General features: G+C 36.3%; 1 protein-coding gene across 1 annotated transcript; it reads right to left on the minus strand.

Annotated features, from left to right (window-relative positions):
* On the minus strand, positions 1-13,037 carry fbxo3 (F-box protein 3). The gene is made up of 11 exons (XM_053493205.1): positions 12,927-13,037; positions 9,799-9,888; positions 9,498-9,661; positions 9,175-9,289; positions 8,885-9,089; positions 8,183-8,228; positions 7,830-7,914; positions 5,010-5,132; positions 3,060-3,175; positions 2,754-2,944; positions 1-1,206 (listed from the first exon to the last, which is right to left on the minus strand). Exons 1-11 carry the CDS (start codon positions 13,016-13,018, stop codon positions 1,075-1,077), a joined length of 1,359 nt encoding a protein of 452 aa, XP_053349180.1. The 5' UTR covers positions 13,019-13,037; the 3' UTR covers positions 1-1,074.
* Between the last annotated feature and the right edge of the window lie 5,290 nt (positions 13,038-18,327).

The raw sequence follows: 18,327 nt of genomic DNA on the forward strand, positions 1-18,327 counted from the left end.
TAAAGTATATAATTTTCTGTTTATTTACCCAAACATAGAAAACACATTTACAAATAAGATGTGTACTGAAATTGAAAACCCTATTGCACTCCGTAATTTAAACAAAAATTTTAATACATTTAGAATCTAATACTAGCAATATTTAGACTCTTAGGAGAAACAGTGACTAACGTTGTCTTTCCTTAGAGACGATTCACCCATTGTGTATGCGTGTGTGTGTGTGTGTGAGTAATGGAAGAAAAAACAATGAGTCGCTATTCCCAGTATATATATATATATATATATATAGTGTGTGTGTGCGCATGTATATGTGTATATATATATATATATATATATATATATTTATTTATTTATTTATATACACACACACAAAAAAAAGTCTAGTCCAGTTCAACACCATGTGTTCATCATACTGTATGTTCCCCCTTAATCAAATTTAATGACTGACTTCACTTACTAACCTGTGACTACCTTGTAAAGGAATTATTCACATTATTTATATTATATTAAAGTTCTTCACACACCCTAGCTGGTCACTGAGACAAGATGTCTAGATGAACTACCCAAACAGAAACAAAAGCTGAAATTAGGATGGTGGTGTTGAGCAAATGTGCCAGCACTGTTTCAGTTTGATTGCTGTGCTTTTAGTATATATAATCTATCTTAATCTTCCACTGATTATGACATCTAACACCATCTCATAACAACACCTAACTCATAACATAAAAAAAAACACTGACATGTACAATTTTGATCTGACTACACCCTAAAGCAACACCTGACTACTGTATTGTGAGAACCCAGTAGTAAATATTTAAGAAAAGCAGTCTCTATTTTTTGGTTCAGTGTAAAGTTCTTAGATGATACTAGTACTGAAGTCATATAAAAAACAAAAACTTACACTGTGTGTGCGTGAGACAAGAGGGGAGTACGGTTCATGGGAGGACAGACACAAAGCCTTTGTGTACTAAACAATCGCCTAAGCATCGCTCTCCTTTTCCCTTGGACTGATGCATGCATGTATGTGTGCACAAGTGCGCGTGCGCAAGAAAAAGGAAGAAATATATATGTGTGTCAGATGTGACGAGGACAGCGCCCACCGGGATCAGCCATGTTCATACCATGCAGCTCTCCATCCTCAAAGTTATCTGTGTCCGAGTCGTTATCATCGTTAAAGACAGCAATAGGCACCTCTCTTACAGAGCTCTGTAGTGAGAGAGTGAGAGAGAAAAAGAGTGGGGGAGGTAAAGGGAGGGAGGGAGGGAAAGAGAGAGAGAGAGAGAGCAAGAGAGAGGAGTCAGGTGTGTGGGCAAGAAATTAATTGTGAAATAAGTATACAGAGAGGCAGATGTACTCTGAGTCTTCTACAGTGGGGTTATAGTTGGTCTACTAATTTTGTGTTAAATATTAAGATGGGTATAAACTGAAAGCCTGTCTTTCTATATTAAAAGCATATAGTGTTCACATTTTAACAAGAAAGCTGAAGAATTATATTGATTCCTATTTTGTGTTTTTTATTTGGGGTCAGGTCAAACCAGGTCTCTTGATTGCACAGAATAAATACAGTTATTTCTCTATGTGATTCCCTGCTACACCAATGCCATAGCCTTTCAATAGAGCTTGAATACCACCAATCTAAAATTATGATTCAACTACTTGTTACATGTACCTTACAGCACAGTGATTTTTTCCTGCATATCCCAGTTAGGAAGCTGGGGTCAGAGCACAGGGTCAGGCAGTATATAGCGCCCCTGGAGCGGACAGAGACAAGTAATTTGTCGCCTTTCCAAGATCAGGTGTTTTACTCTCTAAATAGAATAGAATCTTTATTATTACATAAGTCCAATTAAATTGAGTGGCGTCCTTCGTGCAAATCAAAAGATGCTGATACACTCCTTCTCCTCTACACTATATATATATATAGTCCTTGCACTTGGAGACCTTTATATCCTGCATGATGGCAACAGCTCAAACAAAGGGTGACCAGGGTGAGATAGATCTTGGCCTATGTACTTGGCCTTATTCCTGTTGCACAGGAATGACTGCATTGGGCTACAAGGCCAGGATTGTCAATCACACATAAGCAACCTTCTTTAAAACCATTCAACTATTTTACTGCAGCTAAGCGTCTGGTCCCCATACTGCATTTGATGTCTACTGTAAATGTCATTTGGTTTTACGACCTTCTTTCACAATGAATCCCATAATGTTTTACTTAGGCTTTCTTTGCAGAACCAAAGAAGAATGCAGACTAACAGTTAGTGGCTTTACCAATTATCTAATGATAGTGGTTAATAGCTAGTTTTTGTTTGTAATAATTTTTGCCTAATCTAAAAACATAAGATCCTTGACTCAGATGATAATTGACCTCAGAATGACATGAAAACTAGCCAGTCAATTCCACCTGCTTTGACCTTAACTGGAATTTCTTAGCTAATAGGTCATCTGGATTAAGTTAAATACCATAAATCCCTAAGTGTAAGCTGATCTGAGACAATTAACATAAATAAAGTAACTGTTTACAACATTCTTAAGAATTAAACATCTAATTGATCTGAAATGTGGTGAGAAACAAGAATTTAATACTTTCCAATTAAAACAGATGTTGAGTCTTTCAAACATTGTTTTAACTAAACTTTAAGCTCCGGTCAGAAGGCTTAAGTCTAGTCCTATATACATTTTTTATCAGATATTATTATAACACTATTTATAAGGATGAGATACAGTTGTTGGTGAAAAAGAAACAGACATACCGAGCGCACCATGGACTCTCGGAAGGGTGGGCACACCATGTGGAATCTTGGGATAGAGATATCGAAGACCTCCGCTTTGTTTTTGAGTCTGTGAAAGGTGTAGTGGCCCTCCATGTACTCAGAGGTGGTGGAGAATGTTGTGCAGCTGGCATACTCATGCACTTTACCAGGTGTCATCACTGGGAATTCCCCTATACACACATCCACGGACACTCACGTTTGAGCTTAAACTGTGTTCAAGAAGCCATTAAATACATACAAACTTACACTGCAGAGCATGTAAATTCTACACCTCTATTGCCTCACCCACAACACCAGGACCTCGGACCTCCTCCACATTCCCATTCGCATTGGTGATTTTCCAGTAGCGACTATCCAACTGGCATGCGCTCTCTGGCAGGGCTGACTTCGCCATCTCAATCCTTAAGAATAAAATAATAATAATAAAGAATAAATCAAAGCATAATAAAAGATATTAAGGGCTTGTGTCATGACATCATGTATATTCCTATGTAATTTGTGTGAATGTGTATAAAATAAAATGATCAGATTGTCCCTGATGAGCAAGCCGAGGGCGACGGTGGCAAGGAAAAACTCCCTGAGAGGGCAATAGGAAGAAACCTTAAGAGAAACCAACAGGGAACACATCCTCATTTGTGTGATAAAGAAGGTTGTAATGTGCCAATTAATCAAAAAGCCTCATGTGCAAAAAAGTCTTTCTGCAATGCTGCATAAGCACATGATTTTACGCATTGTACTGCTGTCATATAAATGGTTGGTTAAATACCTGCAATATTTCCCAGCTTTCTGCTTAAGATCAACTATAGGTAGCTGCATGAATATGTACAGATGAGTTAAAGTAAGGCTGCCATAGTGGCTTAGTGGTCAGCACTGTTGCCATGCACCTCCAGGGTCCGGGTTCGATTCCCTTGGGTCTGTGTATATGGAGTTTGCATGTTCTCCCCATACTTGGTGGGTTTCCTCCCAGTACAACTCAACTGTATTTTTTTTCGTTTGTTTGTTTTGTATGTAATACATTTTGACAAGGATTTATTTTCATTTCTCTCCAATAAATTCTTCCATTGTTCAGGGTAAAATTAAGCTTTTTACCATATTTTTTATTACAATGTAATCTGTTTCATGTGCTTTGTAAAATCAAGGCAGATCAGGGAAGCTGACTAAATTCTACACCTATGCATGTCTTCACTCGTTTTGAAAGCATAGTGTAATTGAAAAATGTGTTTAAAAAAAACTGTTACGTAAGCATGTTCTTTTGAAAATGTGTTGCTTTTAGCAATACAAGAAAACTGTCTGAAATTTGTGTCATCACTCCAATCCTTTTAAGGGTTGCTTGTACAAGTTCCCAGAAAAGAAATATTACAATTAAATGTGAGCTGGTACACTCTAGAATAAAACACCAGCATATTTTCTGGAAATAGTTAAAAAAAAAAAAAAAAAAAAAATCATAAGTCATTTAAAAAGACAGGTCTCACCTTCCTATTGAGCAAGCTGCTTTTAAAAATGCAATAGCTAGGGCACATCTATGCTTCCTAATAAAGGTTCTGTCAAATTAAAATTAATTAAGATTCTGTAAAGATTTTGTCAAATTTTTATAAATGGTTTAGAAGCAGTTGGGGTTAGAGAAAAAATGTGCCAATGATGGATGATGGGCGACAAAGATGTCAACGTGAGATGACGGATAGTGATTCATATGTATTGCAAGCAGGCAACACAATAAAGCTAGCTGTAACTGTAACGACGACGCACGGTTTCCAGGCAAAGCTCTTTAAGCGCAATCAGTGCGAACGTGCTGCACCTGGTGACAGAAGCAGGGACATAAAAAATCTTATAAAACTTATCTTGAACACTTTTACAATTTATCATAGATTTATGAGGAAAGTCTCTTTTGGCATGACTCCATTGAATAAAAAAATGGTACAAACAAGCCATTAATTAGTACCTAGTAATCTATGACACTGTGATTTTTACCTATACACTTCTACAGATTACTTTAGGCAGATGATTCATTGTGTTTCTGATCCTGTCCTGACATGGCAGCATTTACTCATTTTCATACAGTATATAGTACCTATAGCTTCCTTTTGCATTTTATTTTCAGATGATTTAAAAACTCTTTAAACATGCTTCAGTTTCTGGAGGTACAGATTGCAACAGGCAGATTCATGCATTTCATTTGAAGCTTAACAGAATATTCTGAAATGTAAATAAGACATTAGGAGTTTTTCTGTGGTTTACCTGATTCTGTAAGTGAAGAAGAAGTGTGGTGGATGGACAGAGCTGAGCTCAGGCAGGAAAGAGGTCGAGACTGAGACGGTTATATTATCGGTGGTGGCCACACACTTCTTATCATGGACGTACCTACACAAGCATCCAAAAAAAAAAAAAAAAAATTTCAATAATTCTATTTTTGAAGTACTCATTAATATTGCCAGTTATTTTAAGACATGTTTGTTTATCAACACTCGTTTACAGAGTCTAAATATGAGAGCTGCTGTGAGATATTAAAGCAGCAATGTCTTTTCTGTTCTGTTAAGGGTGGAGGCTCATTGAACAGGAATAGGAAAAGAGAACATAATCAACATCAAAATAGAACATTAGCTAATTACTGTAATTCACTTCTAACTGGCATACCACTAAAACTTCTAAAAAACTCGAACTAATCCAGAACTCTGTTGACCGTATCATAACCCAAACACCTTTAATGCATCACATTACCTCCTGTCAACAACAACTTTACTGGCTCCCAATCAAATACCATATAAAATTCTCTTGCTTACATTTAAAGCACTTCATAAACTCGCTCCCTCTCGCACTCTTCCCTTTTCTTTATTAAAGCTCCTTGTTACACCCCCTGCCTGTTTGATCATCATGGGCTCTAGAGCCTTTAGCCGTACTGCTAGTCATCTCTGGAATTCTCTCTCTCCGGAAACATCTGTAACATAGATTCTCCAACCAAATTCAAATCTCAACTTAAGACCCATTTATTCAAAAGCGCTTATATGATGTAAGGCTGAACCCAAGTCTCCATTTCTTCTCCTTTTGAATGGTCATTGCAGATGTGGTAACGCAGATGGTCAGAATAGCACCAGTTGCACATCTCCCGAAGTACACAGGACGATGTGTTTTAGCACACTGACTTATGAAGATCGGTGCTCCCTGTGAATGTATGTGCAGCCTTATGCTGCCATCTGTTGTCGTAATGCAAAACTCAAACATTTTGGATAGGAGCTGATCTGTTTGAGCAAAGTGTACAAAAGGAGAGATGATGGACTAAATGACTAAAGCACAGCTGCACTGCTCTCGTTAGGTTGAAATGTAGCAAGCTTAATCCCACTGACAAAACCATAGCAGGTACAGAACCTTGCAAAAATCGTAGGCACCATATTATATGCTGTACCAATTTTGTTATATATGTTTATCATGTCTGCATCATTATGTACAAAATCATTCAGTATTTCCATATATAACTTAAAAATGTATAAGTAAATAACATTACAGAAGAATGAATGCATGGCTGTAAAGAAAAAAATATATAGTACAGGAGAGACCAGTTTTCAGATAGAAACAAAAAAACCTAATGTACGCTCCTGGGATTTGCATAAAAATTGAAAGGTGCAAGTGTGACGAAGTTACCAGAAGAACTCATGTTCTCCAGTATGCTTAAAACCTAACATCTATTTTCTTATAAAACTGCACAAATCTGTGTCTAAAACCGATTTTAAGCAATGAGTTTCCACTCCAAACATTGACTGTTTATTTTATTACTCATTGGTGCTCATTTTAGAAGTGCTTATGCCATATTTTTGTAGTGCACAGTTTTGACTTTTGCACAGTACTATAGTAAAACAGTTGTTAGGTTTTACTGAGCTTGCTGGGTTAGGGTTAGGGTTAGCTCCTTTCTATTTTGCAGAATAATTCAGCAAACCATTAAACAAAAAAGACTAAACATGTCAAAAAATACGATTTCAAAATAATTCTTAGATATCACTAAAGAGTATTTTTTTTTATATAGTAAGACATGCTATGTGAGTTATTAAGGGTGCTTTTTGTCATTAATTACAACTGGAGTTGTCATAAAATCAGAGCTGTTACATAAATCTAGGCTGTTTTGTTAAACTCTTTTGGTTGTCAAGTTTCTAAGTTAGCCAATCCCCTTCTGCCTGAAAAAAGTGGTTCAATTCAAATCAATTTAATTTGACTTGTTTTACACTTTTAACAATAAACAATGCCTCAAAGCAGCTCTACAGAACATACAAAACCAGACTCAAAATGGAACCCATCCTCATTTGATTGACACTGAGGAGTATGATTATAAATTATTCCTTTATGTGGAATAATTATTCCAGTATGTCTTTTCTGCAGTTATGTTCAGTGTGATACAGATACAGTATATGTAGAATGTTAGTGTGTGTGTGTGAAGTAGAAAATTGTTGTCCACAAGGATTGCAACAACGTTGAAATGTTGGTAGAAAGTAGTTGACTCCTTCTTTACATCACTTCCTCATATTTAGATTTTATCAAAGTGGCAGTTAGCATTCATGATATATAATTTTAAAACATAAGACTTAAATCAAAAACTAAAATAAAGAAGCTTGCAATGTGCAGCTTAGATGAATGGACCAAGATTTCACTACAGGAATTCCCATCTCACTAGACATTACAAGATGCTGCGCTTAAGCATCACAAAATATTAACTGCGTTCATCGCTTTGAAACCATTTTTTAAACATAAATTATTGATCAGAAGACCGGCAGTAATTCTGGAGAGGCTTGCAACTATGAAACATAGAGGGTTTATTTTCTGCTTAACTGTACCTTTATTATTAATGTTTAATTTATGAACATGAAGACTCTTACGGTCAGCTGTCCAGGGACAGGAGATCAATTCTACCAGATAGACTAATTCATAAAAAACTGATGACAATAAAGAATGCACATACACCCACACCCACCCACACACACAGACACACAGACATCCACACACAGACAGACACACACGCACACACACGCACGCACACGCACGCACGCACACGCACACGCACGCACGCACACACACCTGAATATCTGGTCTCGGATGATGGGGTATTCTCCAGTCACTACGTTCTGAACGTATGATGTAAACCATTCAGTAAAGCTGGAGCCTGAGACAACATGAGAGAACAACATCTGATCAATTAATTGAGATTTGGTTTATATACTCCAACAACTACATCATGTTGTAACACAGTGTTTGAGATGCAGCCTAAAAGAGAGACTGAGCATAAAAACGCAACACAAAAAAAACTAACAACCACAGCATTACCTAGTATTGTGACTACTCCATCACACATATTTCACCTAATTAATTGGTTAATATAAGACTGCGACAGACAAACAAAATTCAAATCACATCCAATAGCTGTGTCCTACCTGTAATGAACATATCAATAGCAGATGGATCTTGTGCTAGTTGATCCTGAAAAAAAGAAGAAGAAAAAAACCATGGTCACATGTACTGTACAAAAACGTCAGTGCTACTAGAAAAGTGAAAATATCTGACTTCTCATAATACTAATTTTATAATATAATTAGTCAGAACACTTCATGAATGTAGACATTGTGGATAAGAGACTTATGCACATCACAGAAACTCAATATGTTCACACACATGATGACAAGCACAAGGTCGGAAAGGAGCCCAGTATAAGGGGGGTATAGGGGTATAACTTCTCCTTCTCTGTTAGTTTTCAAAGAATGTTTTCTTGGGCAATTTTGTTGCCCAGAAAAGAGTGAGATGTTCTTTTCAAGTAAGAGAACAGACTTGTAACCTTAGATCTTATTCCCAACTGATGGAAAAGTAGTGTGTAAGATCAAACAACAGATCCATTTTAATAATAATTTATTATATTTTGATAAATGAAGAATGCTCCATATGCTGGTAGTATCTGGGGGCAGGAAGGAACCTGGTTGTGTCCAAGTCAAATGATTGCAAAAACATCTAATGAAGAAAGAAAAGAAAGAAAGAAAGAAAGAAAGAAAGAAAGAAAGAAAGAAAAGAGTCCTACAGTATGTTCTCCTTAAAGTATGGAAAACTAACATAGAGAGAGAAAGAAAGAGAGAGGGCACTCTAACCGGACAATGATAGAAGATCTCGCTGCGTGTTCGTCCCTCTGTGCTTTCTAAAGCCATGTACTGGCTCAGTCCTGTGTGAAAGCAGAAGGTGAGGGGGAGACACTGTCTCATGCCCTTCCTCTGCTGGAATCCCCCTGCTGCTGTCTCAATGTCCAACAAGTCCTCGGAGCGATAGTGGTTAGATAAGGCCATGCTTCCCATCAACCTGGAGGGAGGCGACCAATATGATCAAGCTTATACTACTGAGACATTCAGTACATTTTTCTATTTCTCAGAAAGGCATGTCTTACCCAGGCACCACCAATTTCTGTCCATTATGTATCCTGTAGGAACAGCGGTAGTCATTGGGGAGCTTGCAGCCGATCTGGTCCTCAATGGCATCCAGTTCTTCCTCTTTTGCCCCCTCTATTGACAGAAAGTAAGACATGACAATTTTACTTGATTGCTATTGTGTAAGTGCATTTTTCATCCTGTATAAATATATTCTGCTGCAAGGTGCATACAAGACCATTTCTGATTAGCTACTTAATCAAAGCAATGATAATCCTGAGAATTATTCTACAGTTTGTACTGTAGAAAAGCTTAAATGAAATGAGAAGTCGGCTGGATGCACCTTTAAGGGAGGCAATCATTCGCGGGCATTTTTGGCCCAGGTAGGACTTCAGGTCATCCCATGCTTTCTTCAGTGTACTGTAGTAATCTATGTAGCGACCAAGGTCAAGGTAAAAGTCATGGAACAATTCCCGCCAGCTCTGCCTTCTCTGTCCTTTATCAGCTCTAAAAAAAAAAACTTGCATCTTAGACCGTAGACCATAATTCAAATGGGATAAAATACACACAGATCAAAAATAAAAAAAAAAGAATGAGAAAACTGCTTAGTTTGACATATTGAGTGAATCTGTTTGGAGACTTACTCTGTGAGAAGCCAGTGCTTCTGGCAATGCCTCTTCCATAACGGGTTATGACCTGTCAGCTCATTCAAACGCCGATTTACAAGACTGCAACTGTAAGTGGGGGAAAAAACATAAAGAGGCAACTTCAGACCTTAATATTTTATTTTAAACCTCATGTCTTTGTTACAAAGGTGCAGAGGATCTCCAATATAATATATCTACCAGTCATTTTAAATAAAACTGCTTTAAAAATTTGCCATTAAACGTATATCTGTTGTATATAAATAAAATATTGAAATGCAAAAATTATCTACGATTTGCAGCATCAATAACAATACAAACATTGACACTGTGTAAATGTATAGTAGTAGAACTAACAACAACAAATCTTGTGTACATAGTATCCCTTAATAAAGGTCAGTAGAGCAGCTTGAATAGCAGTCAATAAATTAATGTGCAGATATGGATCTTTATAATTTGTCCTTCAACTTTGTAATAGGCACATTAACATACAAAAGAAATAACACTTTGCGCTGGATGTGGTGGATCTGGACAATCACACTCATGCAATTCAATATGCTTGATTATAATTTTTTATGCTGAATAACCACATCACATTAATTTTTTATTTTTTTGGTAATCTGTTTTTCAGTAATTTCCTTCCCTTATTTATATCCCTATATTCCTTCCAGCACCTCAGAGTATAATTCACCTATTAGATGTGCAAAAAGGATTCATAAATGAGCCTTCATTTAATATTTCTGTTTAATGAAATGTTTACATTTTTGTTAAATCTGACTGACAGGGTCAGGTTATGATATTGTATTTCAAGTATTTGCTTTATGGTTCTATTTTATAACATTGCTGAGAATTTATAAAGGACATCTTCATTTTCATAAGCAGATTTAACTGCAGCTTCCCTGAGTTCCTCCTCTTTGTTTACCCTTAAGCTTGAATGGCAATAACCTACTAAAACTAATTTTTTTTGAGCTGGCTACTGTAACTTCTAGTTTAATTTTCTACTTAGATAAATGAGTGTTTACTGGTAAATTACCTTGCAATATATTATAACAGACCAGAAAACCCATAATATGTAGAGTTTGCAAGTTCTTTCTGTTCTTTGTGCGTTTCCACGGAAACCTACTTTTCCCACTGTAAATGATTGGGTGTGTAAGTGTTTGTGTGCCTATGCCCTGTGATGGGTTAGCACCCATGGGTAGTGTACCCTGCATTGTATTGACAATAAATGAATAACTCAATAGTTTACAAGAGTATTTATAAAAGAATTGCAGTCAGAAAGGAATTGTTAGATAACTAAAGTTGTTGGCCTATTTTTACTTTATTTAATGTTAGTCTATTATGAAAACTAAACAATTAGAAACTAAAAACTTGATATCAATTGTTTGTGAAAACTACAAACTATGTCAATATGTGTTATCAGCCTGAGACAATAAAGAAAGAAATTGTGAGATTTATAGTGACATGGCACATGTATTTCATTCAACAGCTGTTTAGTAGAGATGGTGGGGGAGAAAAACAATCAATCCAATTACTTATTGTTATTCTTTGTGTGACAATTAATGTTAATCTTAATTCATTTTTGCATTTGAGATGGGAAAATATTGCTGCTCATCTATAACCCTACAGGTGGTGCACTGTAAACTACTCACACATTGGCAGGAGGCACAGCATCTTGTGTGGAGGGAGCAAATTATCTGCTAAGTTTGTTTTGAAATTTGAAAATCTAAAAGAATAATATAAAATCAGGAGCTTTATAAAATCATGACAAAAATCATATATATATAATATCGTTCCTGGTGTTCCCTGGTGATTCCTAGCCCCAATGCATAGCCAGTAGAAATGGTGAGGACGGGATGGGGGAACAATTCAGTTATGAATCGTGATTCTTTTGTGTGGCAATTTATAAATCACAGCTGACTCCAAATATATACAGAATACAATACAGAATTGGCTGGTTTTGAGTTTGTGGATGAAACAACAATAGAGGAGTTCACAAATACGGAGGTCATAGGTTAAGGCCTTATAACCGCATACAGTATACAAATTCATATTTATAACAATATATAATAATAAATAGCTATAATTATATTATATGTGAACCAATGTCATCTCTGTGTTAGCCAAATAAAATGATTAAATGTTTCACCATACCTTAGCTATAAAAGTTCTGTCATTGTTCTCGTAGTACATAAAATGACACATGAAGTAGTGCATCGATGTGACTTTGTGAACCTTTGTATATATTTATCTATAATGCAACAAGATATGATATGCCCGTACTTATTTTTCTGCTTCTGATGAGGCCTTAAACTAAAACATACTGCCCCCGCGCATGCGCTGTAATATTACGGTAGATGACATAACAGAGAAACGTGCTGCTTAGCAACAATGCAGCAACTTGTTTAATGTAATTTTATGTTAAATGTTAAAATTCTAATATATGAAATTTAAAGTAGCGATGAAATGTTGCACATGGTTTTGCAGTGAAAAAACTAATGTAATAAGGAATTGATTAATCATTAAACTTGTATTAAAGGTTTAAAATGTTACTAAATGGGGGGGGGGGCCGGGGGGACGGTCATATCGGTTCGGGATAAAATCATGGTCTTTATTCATGTATCGTGATAATATCGTATCTGAAGGTAAAAGTCAGCACACCTCTGTATTCTGCTATGTGATTGACGGATGCTTTAAACCGCTAACTAGCTCTCAACATCCATAAGTTTAGTGCACAATGCAACCGCCATATTAGGATATTCAAAGAATAAATGAATTTTAAACGCTAACGACATTTAACAGAAACTAAGCCTCAGTTCTGTCAGTCCCTAACAGTCAGCTTTTTTACATTCGCGACGGTGGACAAACAGCGCACTGTGCGTTAGCCAAACATGCTGCTTCTCACTAACACATGAAGCTGTCACTAAGATCTATGCAAGAGAACTGAAAAGCACTAATTACACAGCGTCTCATTATAACCTTACTGTTTTACTGCATTCAGTAACATAATAAGCTAGCCTGCTACTTGAAGAACAGCCTGCTAACTAGCCCCAAACTTTCCAAACACTTTAAGGACCTAGGTTTTTAACCATGCCTAACTGCACCAACTCGGAAAGGCGATAACCCCTCACCTGACCAAATCTCTGAAGTCAAGAAACGACAGAATCAATAGCAAAGGGTCAGACGGTAAACTGTCCAAGCTGAGCACTGTGGCTGCCGCCATCTTGGTGCGTAATGGTGAAGCCCCGCCCACATCACGTTGACACACGAGTGGGTGTGTCTTTTCAAAAGTTTGTAAACACGGTTGACGTCACCAGTTTCTGATGCAAAAATAATATTTATGCTAGATACAAATTTGCTGGTAAAATGCATTATACAGTATATCCAAAATATCAAGTGCTATTTGTCTTTTTAATTCTATATGCATAAATTCACTACCTCATGCAGAGTTGCATTATGCATAATAAAATCCTCTATAGAAGTACTTCATTTGTCAGGCTTACTGAAACTGAACAGCTAAAGACTGAGAAATTGGTGCCTGGTCTTCAACTCTTTAGTGTCAGGCAACCTGTGGCCTCAGTGGTTTTCTGCTGTTGTATCCTGGTGATGTGTCGTGAATTCGTGAGTTGGTTTTCTGATCACTACTGTTGTATTGAATTGTTAAGGGATTCCTAATTCTGATGTTACACTCTAAAAAACGCTGGGTTGTTTTTTCTACCCAAGCGCTGGGTTGCCTCTGTTGGGTCATTTTTCTGGGTTATTTACAGAGAGTTGGGTAGTTTTTGTGTAACCCAGCTGCTGGGTTGAAGTTTGCTTGGCTCCTCCCCCAAAGATCACCGGTGGATTCGTAGTATGGAGTTAATTATGTGCCAAAATTTAACAAACAAACACAATCTGCTTTGCAAAGAAAAAAACGACTTTCTCACAAATGCAGCGTTTTGCAAACAAACACAATCCGATTTGCAAAGAAAAAAATTCAACTTTCTCACAAATGCACCCTCCGTATTTTCTCACAAATGCAATGGAGCAACTCCCTCTTCCAAAACAGCAGATGGCGCTATCGGTCAATTTACTATATTCTCCCGAGACCTCAAACAACGTGTTTATATGGTTTACGGTTACGTCCCAGAGGAATATGAGTGGGGAACAGTTTAGAGGTGTCCATTATATATCCAGACAGCCAGAGATATTAACACTCCACTATCTTTAGGATAGAGCCCTGTAGGGGAATACAGTTATATCAAACCTCAGTTGCATTTTAATAAACTACTGAAGGCTGAAAGAACTGGCATCATGTTTGGCTTTTTATATCCATAATGGACGTATGCGACATGATGCATCAAAATCTTTTATAATTAGTGATCATATCTACATTTAAATAATCTTTAACAAAGTTATAAGGGGAAAAAGCTATAAATGAACAGTAAACATACTGAATTACAGACAGAATTCTATTACAAACCTGCTTGTAAAAAGTTTCATAAATTTCATGCAGTCTAATACATTGATTCTTGCATCTTACTGTATCTACACCTGCAACAGCTGTCTACGATGTATGATTGTACTACAGACACAGATCATTTAAATGTAGATATGATCACTAATTATAGTTAATAATTCAATAGTTAATTAAAATGCAGCTGTGGTTTGATATAACTGTATTATTCCCCTTAAGCGCTCTATCCTAAAGATAGTGGAGTGTTAATATGTCTGGCTGTCTGGATATATAATGGACACCTCAAAACTGTTCCCCACTCATATTCCTCTGGGACGTAACCGTAAACCATATAAACACGCTGTTTGAGGTCTCGGGAGAATAGAGTAAATTGACCGATAGCGGCTGTCAGTCAGAGCTTCGTGTCTCTCTTGAGCTCCCACACCGCTGATGACAGTTCGTTTAAGGGAAAATGGCGTTAAATACAAGGTCTGTATCACAATGTTCACTCACCTAAGTAACATATGACTGAAAAATTATTACTATATGTGAGATTTATTATGTTACCGTGTTAAGGTTACACTTAAACTTTCAGGCTGGTCTGAGGTAAGATAATTTAGCTGACAGTAGCTGCTATAGTTAGCCAAAGAACCCCACCTGTGTGTGAAGGAAACGGATAAGATGTCTGAGCTTTTTATCTTTCTCTGTAGAATGTTTGCAGGGTGACGAAACTGTAACTGTAGTATTAGCATGACGCTAGCATTTAGTTAACATTAGAACTTTATTAATCTCACTGTTTGAGACAATAAAATGCTGGGGTGTTACAAAACACTGACCCTCTCACAAATATACACACCTGCTAACCCTCTCGTTTTTCACTAGCTAGTAATTTACTCTGCGGTTAAAAGTCGCCCGCGTTTCTCCCGAGTTATAACAATATTTTACACCTTTCCCCCTTTGGCAAGTATGCACATATGACTGCTGCATGTAAGATAACCAGGTAGCCCTCTTTAACCAAAGTTGCTTGTGACTCAGACTTAATTAACTATCAGTCAGCTGTACAGATAACTACTAGATGGAAGTATTAATATTTGGGTGATTGTTATGTGCCAGTTTGACCCAGCTATGACAATGCATCTCCTCTGTAATTAGCTTAAAATCAATGCAGACCACAAGACCAACTAGTCTGATAAAGCTCATATATATATATATGAGCTTTATCCCAAAAGCCATGCTTATTTTGCTTATTTTATTTTTAGTAGTAGCTGTCTCCATATTTTTGTTTCAGGTTACCTATACCCTAGCTTTGTCATTTTTTTATTTAGTATAAATCCTATTACACATTAAATTGATAGTCTTATTCAGTTTAACCTTTGTTATTCAACAAATTTTTAACTTTCTTTCATTTCTTTCTAAGGTTGGCACCAACATGGTGGAATACCTCCAGCAGGCTGAAGTGTCAAGGCCCTACCCCTACTGTACATCCTGACGTTGGGAGATGATGACCAGCGCTGCTCTCAGGCATTCGTCATTCTGGTGGGACAGGCTCTGGAGCAATGCACACTACTTGGGGCGGTTCATGTGTGCTTTAAGGCATTTTATATTTTTTACATTAACTATTTAAAGTAGTGTGCACCTGTATAGGACTTTTTGTAATGTTGCTACTGTATGAAATAGCAGGCCTACTTGAAAAGTCATAGACAGTGTTTGTATGTTAAAACGGAACCAGGGCTGGATAGTTTTGTTCTGCAGAAAAGATATCTAATGTCACAAAGAGATCCTGCTCTGTAGAAGCTGCCTCAGCCTATTTGTGTTATTACTCCATTCTGCCCTTATGAGTAATAGTATAGTAATGATGTCGCTGTTGATTATCTGTTCTTGTGCTTTTGAAAAATAAACATTTTTTCTATGAACATTTAATAGGATGTTGTTTATTGCATATATGTATGGTTTGCAAAACTTTTAAGTTTGTTTTGTTTTTTGTAATAAACCAGTATACCAAAGTAATTTAACTGTTTACTAGACGTGGGTAGTTTTTAATTTTTTTTATTTTTTATTTTTTTACAGATTCACTGTAAAACATGAAAATAATAATAATAACCTATTTGTGAGGTAGAATTAACTCAACATTCCAGTTAAAATGAACCAACATCTGGGTAGAACATTTAACCAATTTATGTGGTAGAATTAACCCAGCATTATAGTTAAATATGACCCAGCATTTGGGTTAAATATTTAACCCATTTTGCTGGGTTAAAAAAATAACCCATTTTGCTGGGTTAAATTAACCCAGCATTTAGTTAGTCCAATAGTTACCCAGCAGCTGGGTTAAAAACAACCCAGATTGGGTTGTTTTTTACCCAGCATTTTTTAGGGTGTATTTTTACTGGATTATGTGCTTTTGAAAATAAAAATGTCTGAAGAATTCCTGTATATAACATAATTTCTATAGTGATGTTTGCTGAGATACAGGGACCTGTGTAGAAAATCAGGACAGTATTCAGTATTTGCAGTAAGAAGTTTATGCATCCAATTCTTTACAGTATTATATTATAACATTTTCTCAAATATTCTTTACAGGTGGCAGCATGTCTGTTATAGGTTTTACAGGTTTTTTTTTTAGACATAATGTAAATATGCTGTAAGGATTTGGTATGGATGTTTGATTTTCTGCCCTTCAGGGGGCAGTAGAGAACAATTTTTGGTCTTTGCTTTGGTCACTGCTTGTTATTTTGTTTTCGGATTTGTTTATTTGTTTTCCGTTTTGTTAATTTGTATTGCACTTCTCGGCCAGTCAGATATTAGTTATTTTGTTTTCCGTTTTGTTTATTTGGTTTTAAATTTGTTATTTTGTTTTCAGTTTTGTTCATTTGTTTTGCACTTCACGGCCACCGTAGAGGTGTTATCACATAAGGTATTAAGAGAAAGGGTAGAATTCATTCGATTTTAATCTCTGAATCCCCCATGGGCACACAACAGAACTGTTTTTGTTTCCTAAAGTCTACTTGTGTAAAGATTTTCAGAAGCAGGTCAGAAACCAAAACTAAGGAATTCGGTTCTGCTCTCTGATTTCATATAGAGTATGTCATATTTGGGACTTTTGTCTGATCTGAGTGACATGTTCAGTGCTTCTGCTTTAAGTCTGTGCTTAAATGTGAACAGGATATTTAACATTTAAAGTAATTATTTAATGCTGCTATTTGAAATACATCTTGGTGCTGATTGTGAGCTTCTGCTGCTGTATGGTTTCTTTTAGTACTATGGATTGATCTGAGTGCTATTTATCACTCATATTTAGTACAATATTCTAATTTCAGAACTGTTTTTTTTTAGATAAAGTATGATTTGATAATAAGGTATGTATTAAATACTGTATATGTATTACTTTATGTCACAGGAGTTCTAATAATTGTTAATTAGTCTAACTGTAGCTGAAATAAACTATGGCGAAATTTTTTTCTGTGGCAGAGATTTTTTATTAAATTAAATAAACAAACAAATCATATTCCCTTTGATAATAACGATGTTTGTACAACTGTTGTATAAAAGCAATATCACACAAAATTGAGTGCTGTTGTAGGGAAAGGGCTGCATCACAGCCATGCTGATATTCAGTACAACAGCACTCCCTCTTACGTTATATTGCTTAATTAAAACACCTGTGAAGCAGAGCGATACATACGGTATGGTTAAACATCCCAGTGCTGTTCTACTCTATTTTAGCATTCATGGATTTCCAATTAAATTATAAAGAACTAACTGTTTTATAATACTGTACATTTTATAGAATCAACTTAATTGATAAATAATCAGTTTTACGTTGCATTAATTGTGTTGTGTCGTTACACAGAAAGGTTTTCAAGGTTTCCCTGTAATAAATAGGATCTGGATAGAGAGGACTCCGTGAAGGTGATTTCACAGAGCTCTGACGTCAATGTGCACGCATGCATGGACACACACACACACACACAGAGAAAGAGAGAGATAGAGAGAGAGAGTCATATATTGATGCCGTGGGAGTGTCAGCGACAGACTCATCTTTATTGAATATGGCTCGTCAGTTCTCAAAGCCCTCCCTCTTTCCCACCTCCCCCGTT

Source organism: Clarias gariepinus, chromosome 3, assembly GCF_024256425.1.
Source record: "Clarias gariepinus isolate MV-2021 ecotype Netherlands chromosome 3, CGAR_prim_01v2, whole genome shotgun sequence".
In the NCBI taxonomy this organism is placed as follows: domain Eukaryota; kingdom Metazoa; phylum Chordata; class Actinopteri; order Siluriformes; family Clariidae; genus Clarias; species Clarias gariepinus.

Excerpts from the sequence above, each read along its gene's own strand:
- fbxo3 (XM_053493205.1), bottom strand. The coding sequence starts at position 13,018 with ATGGCGGCAGCCACAGTGCTCAGCTTGGACAGTTTACCGTCTGACCCT. Across the intron at positions 9,290-9,497 it reads AATGATTGCCTCCCTTAAAG|AGGGGGCAAAAGAGGAAGAA; the intron begins GTGCATCCAGCC and ends TTCTGTCAATAG. Across the intron at positions 1,207-2,753 it reads GAGAGTCCATGGTGCGCTCG|AGCTCTGTAAGAGAGGTGCC; the intron begins GTATGTCTGTTT and ends CTCTCACTACAG.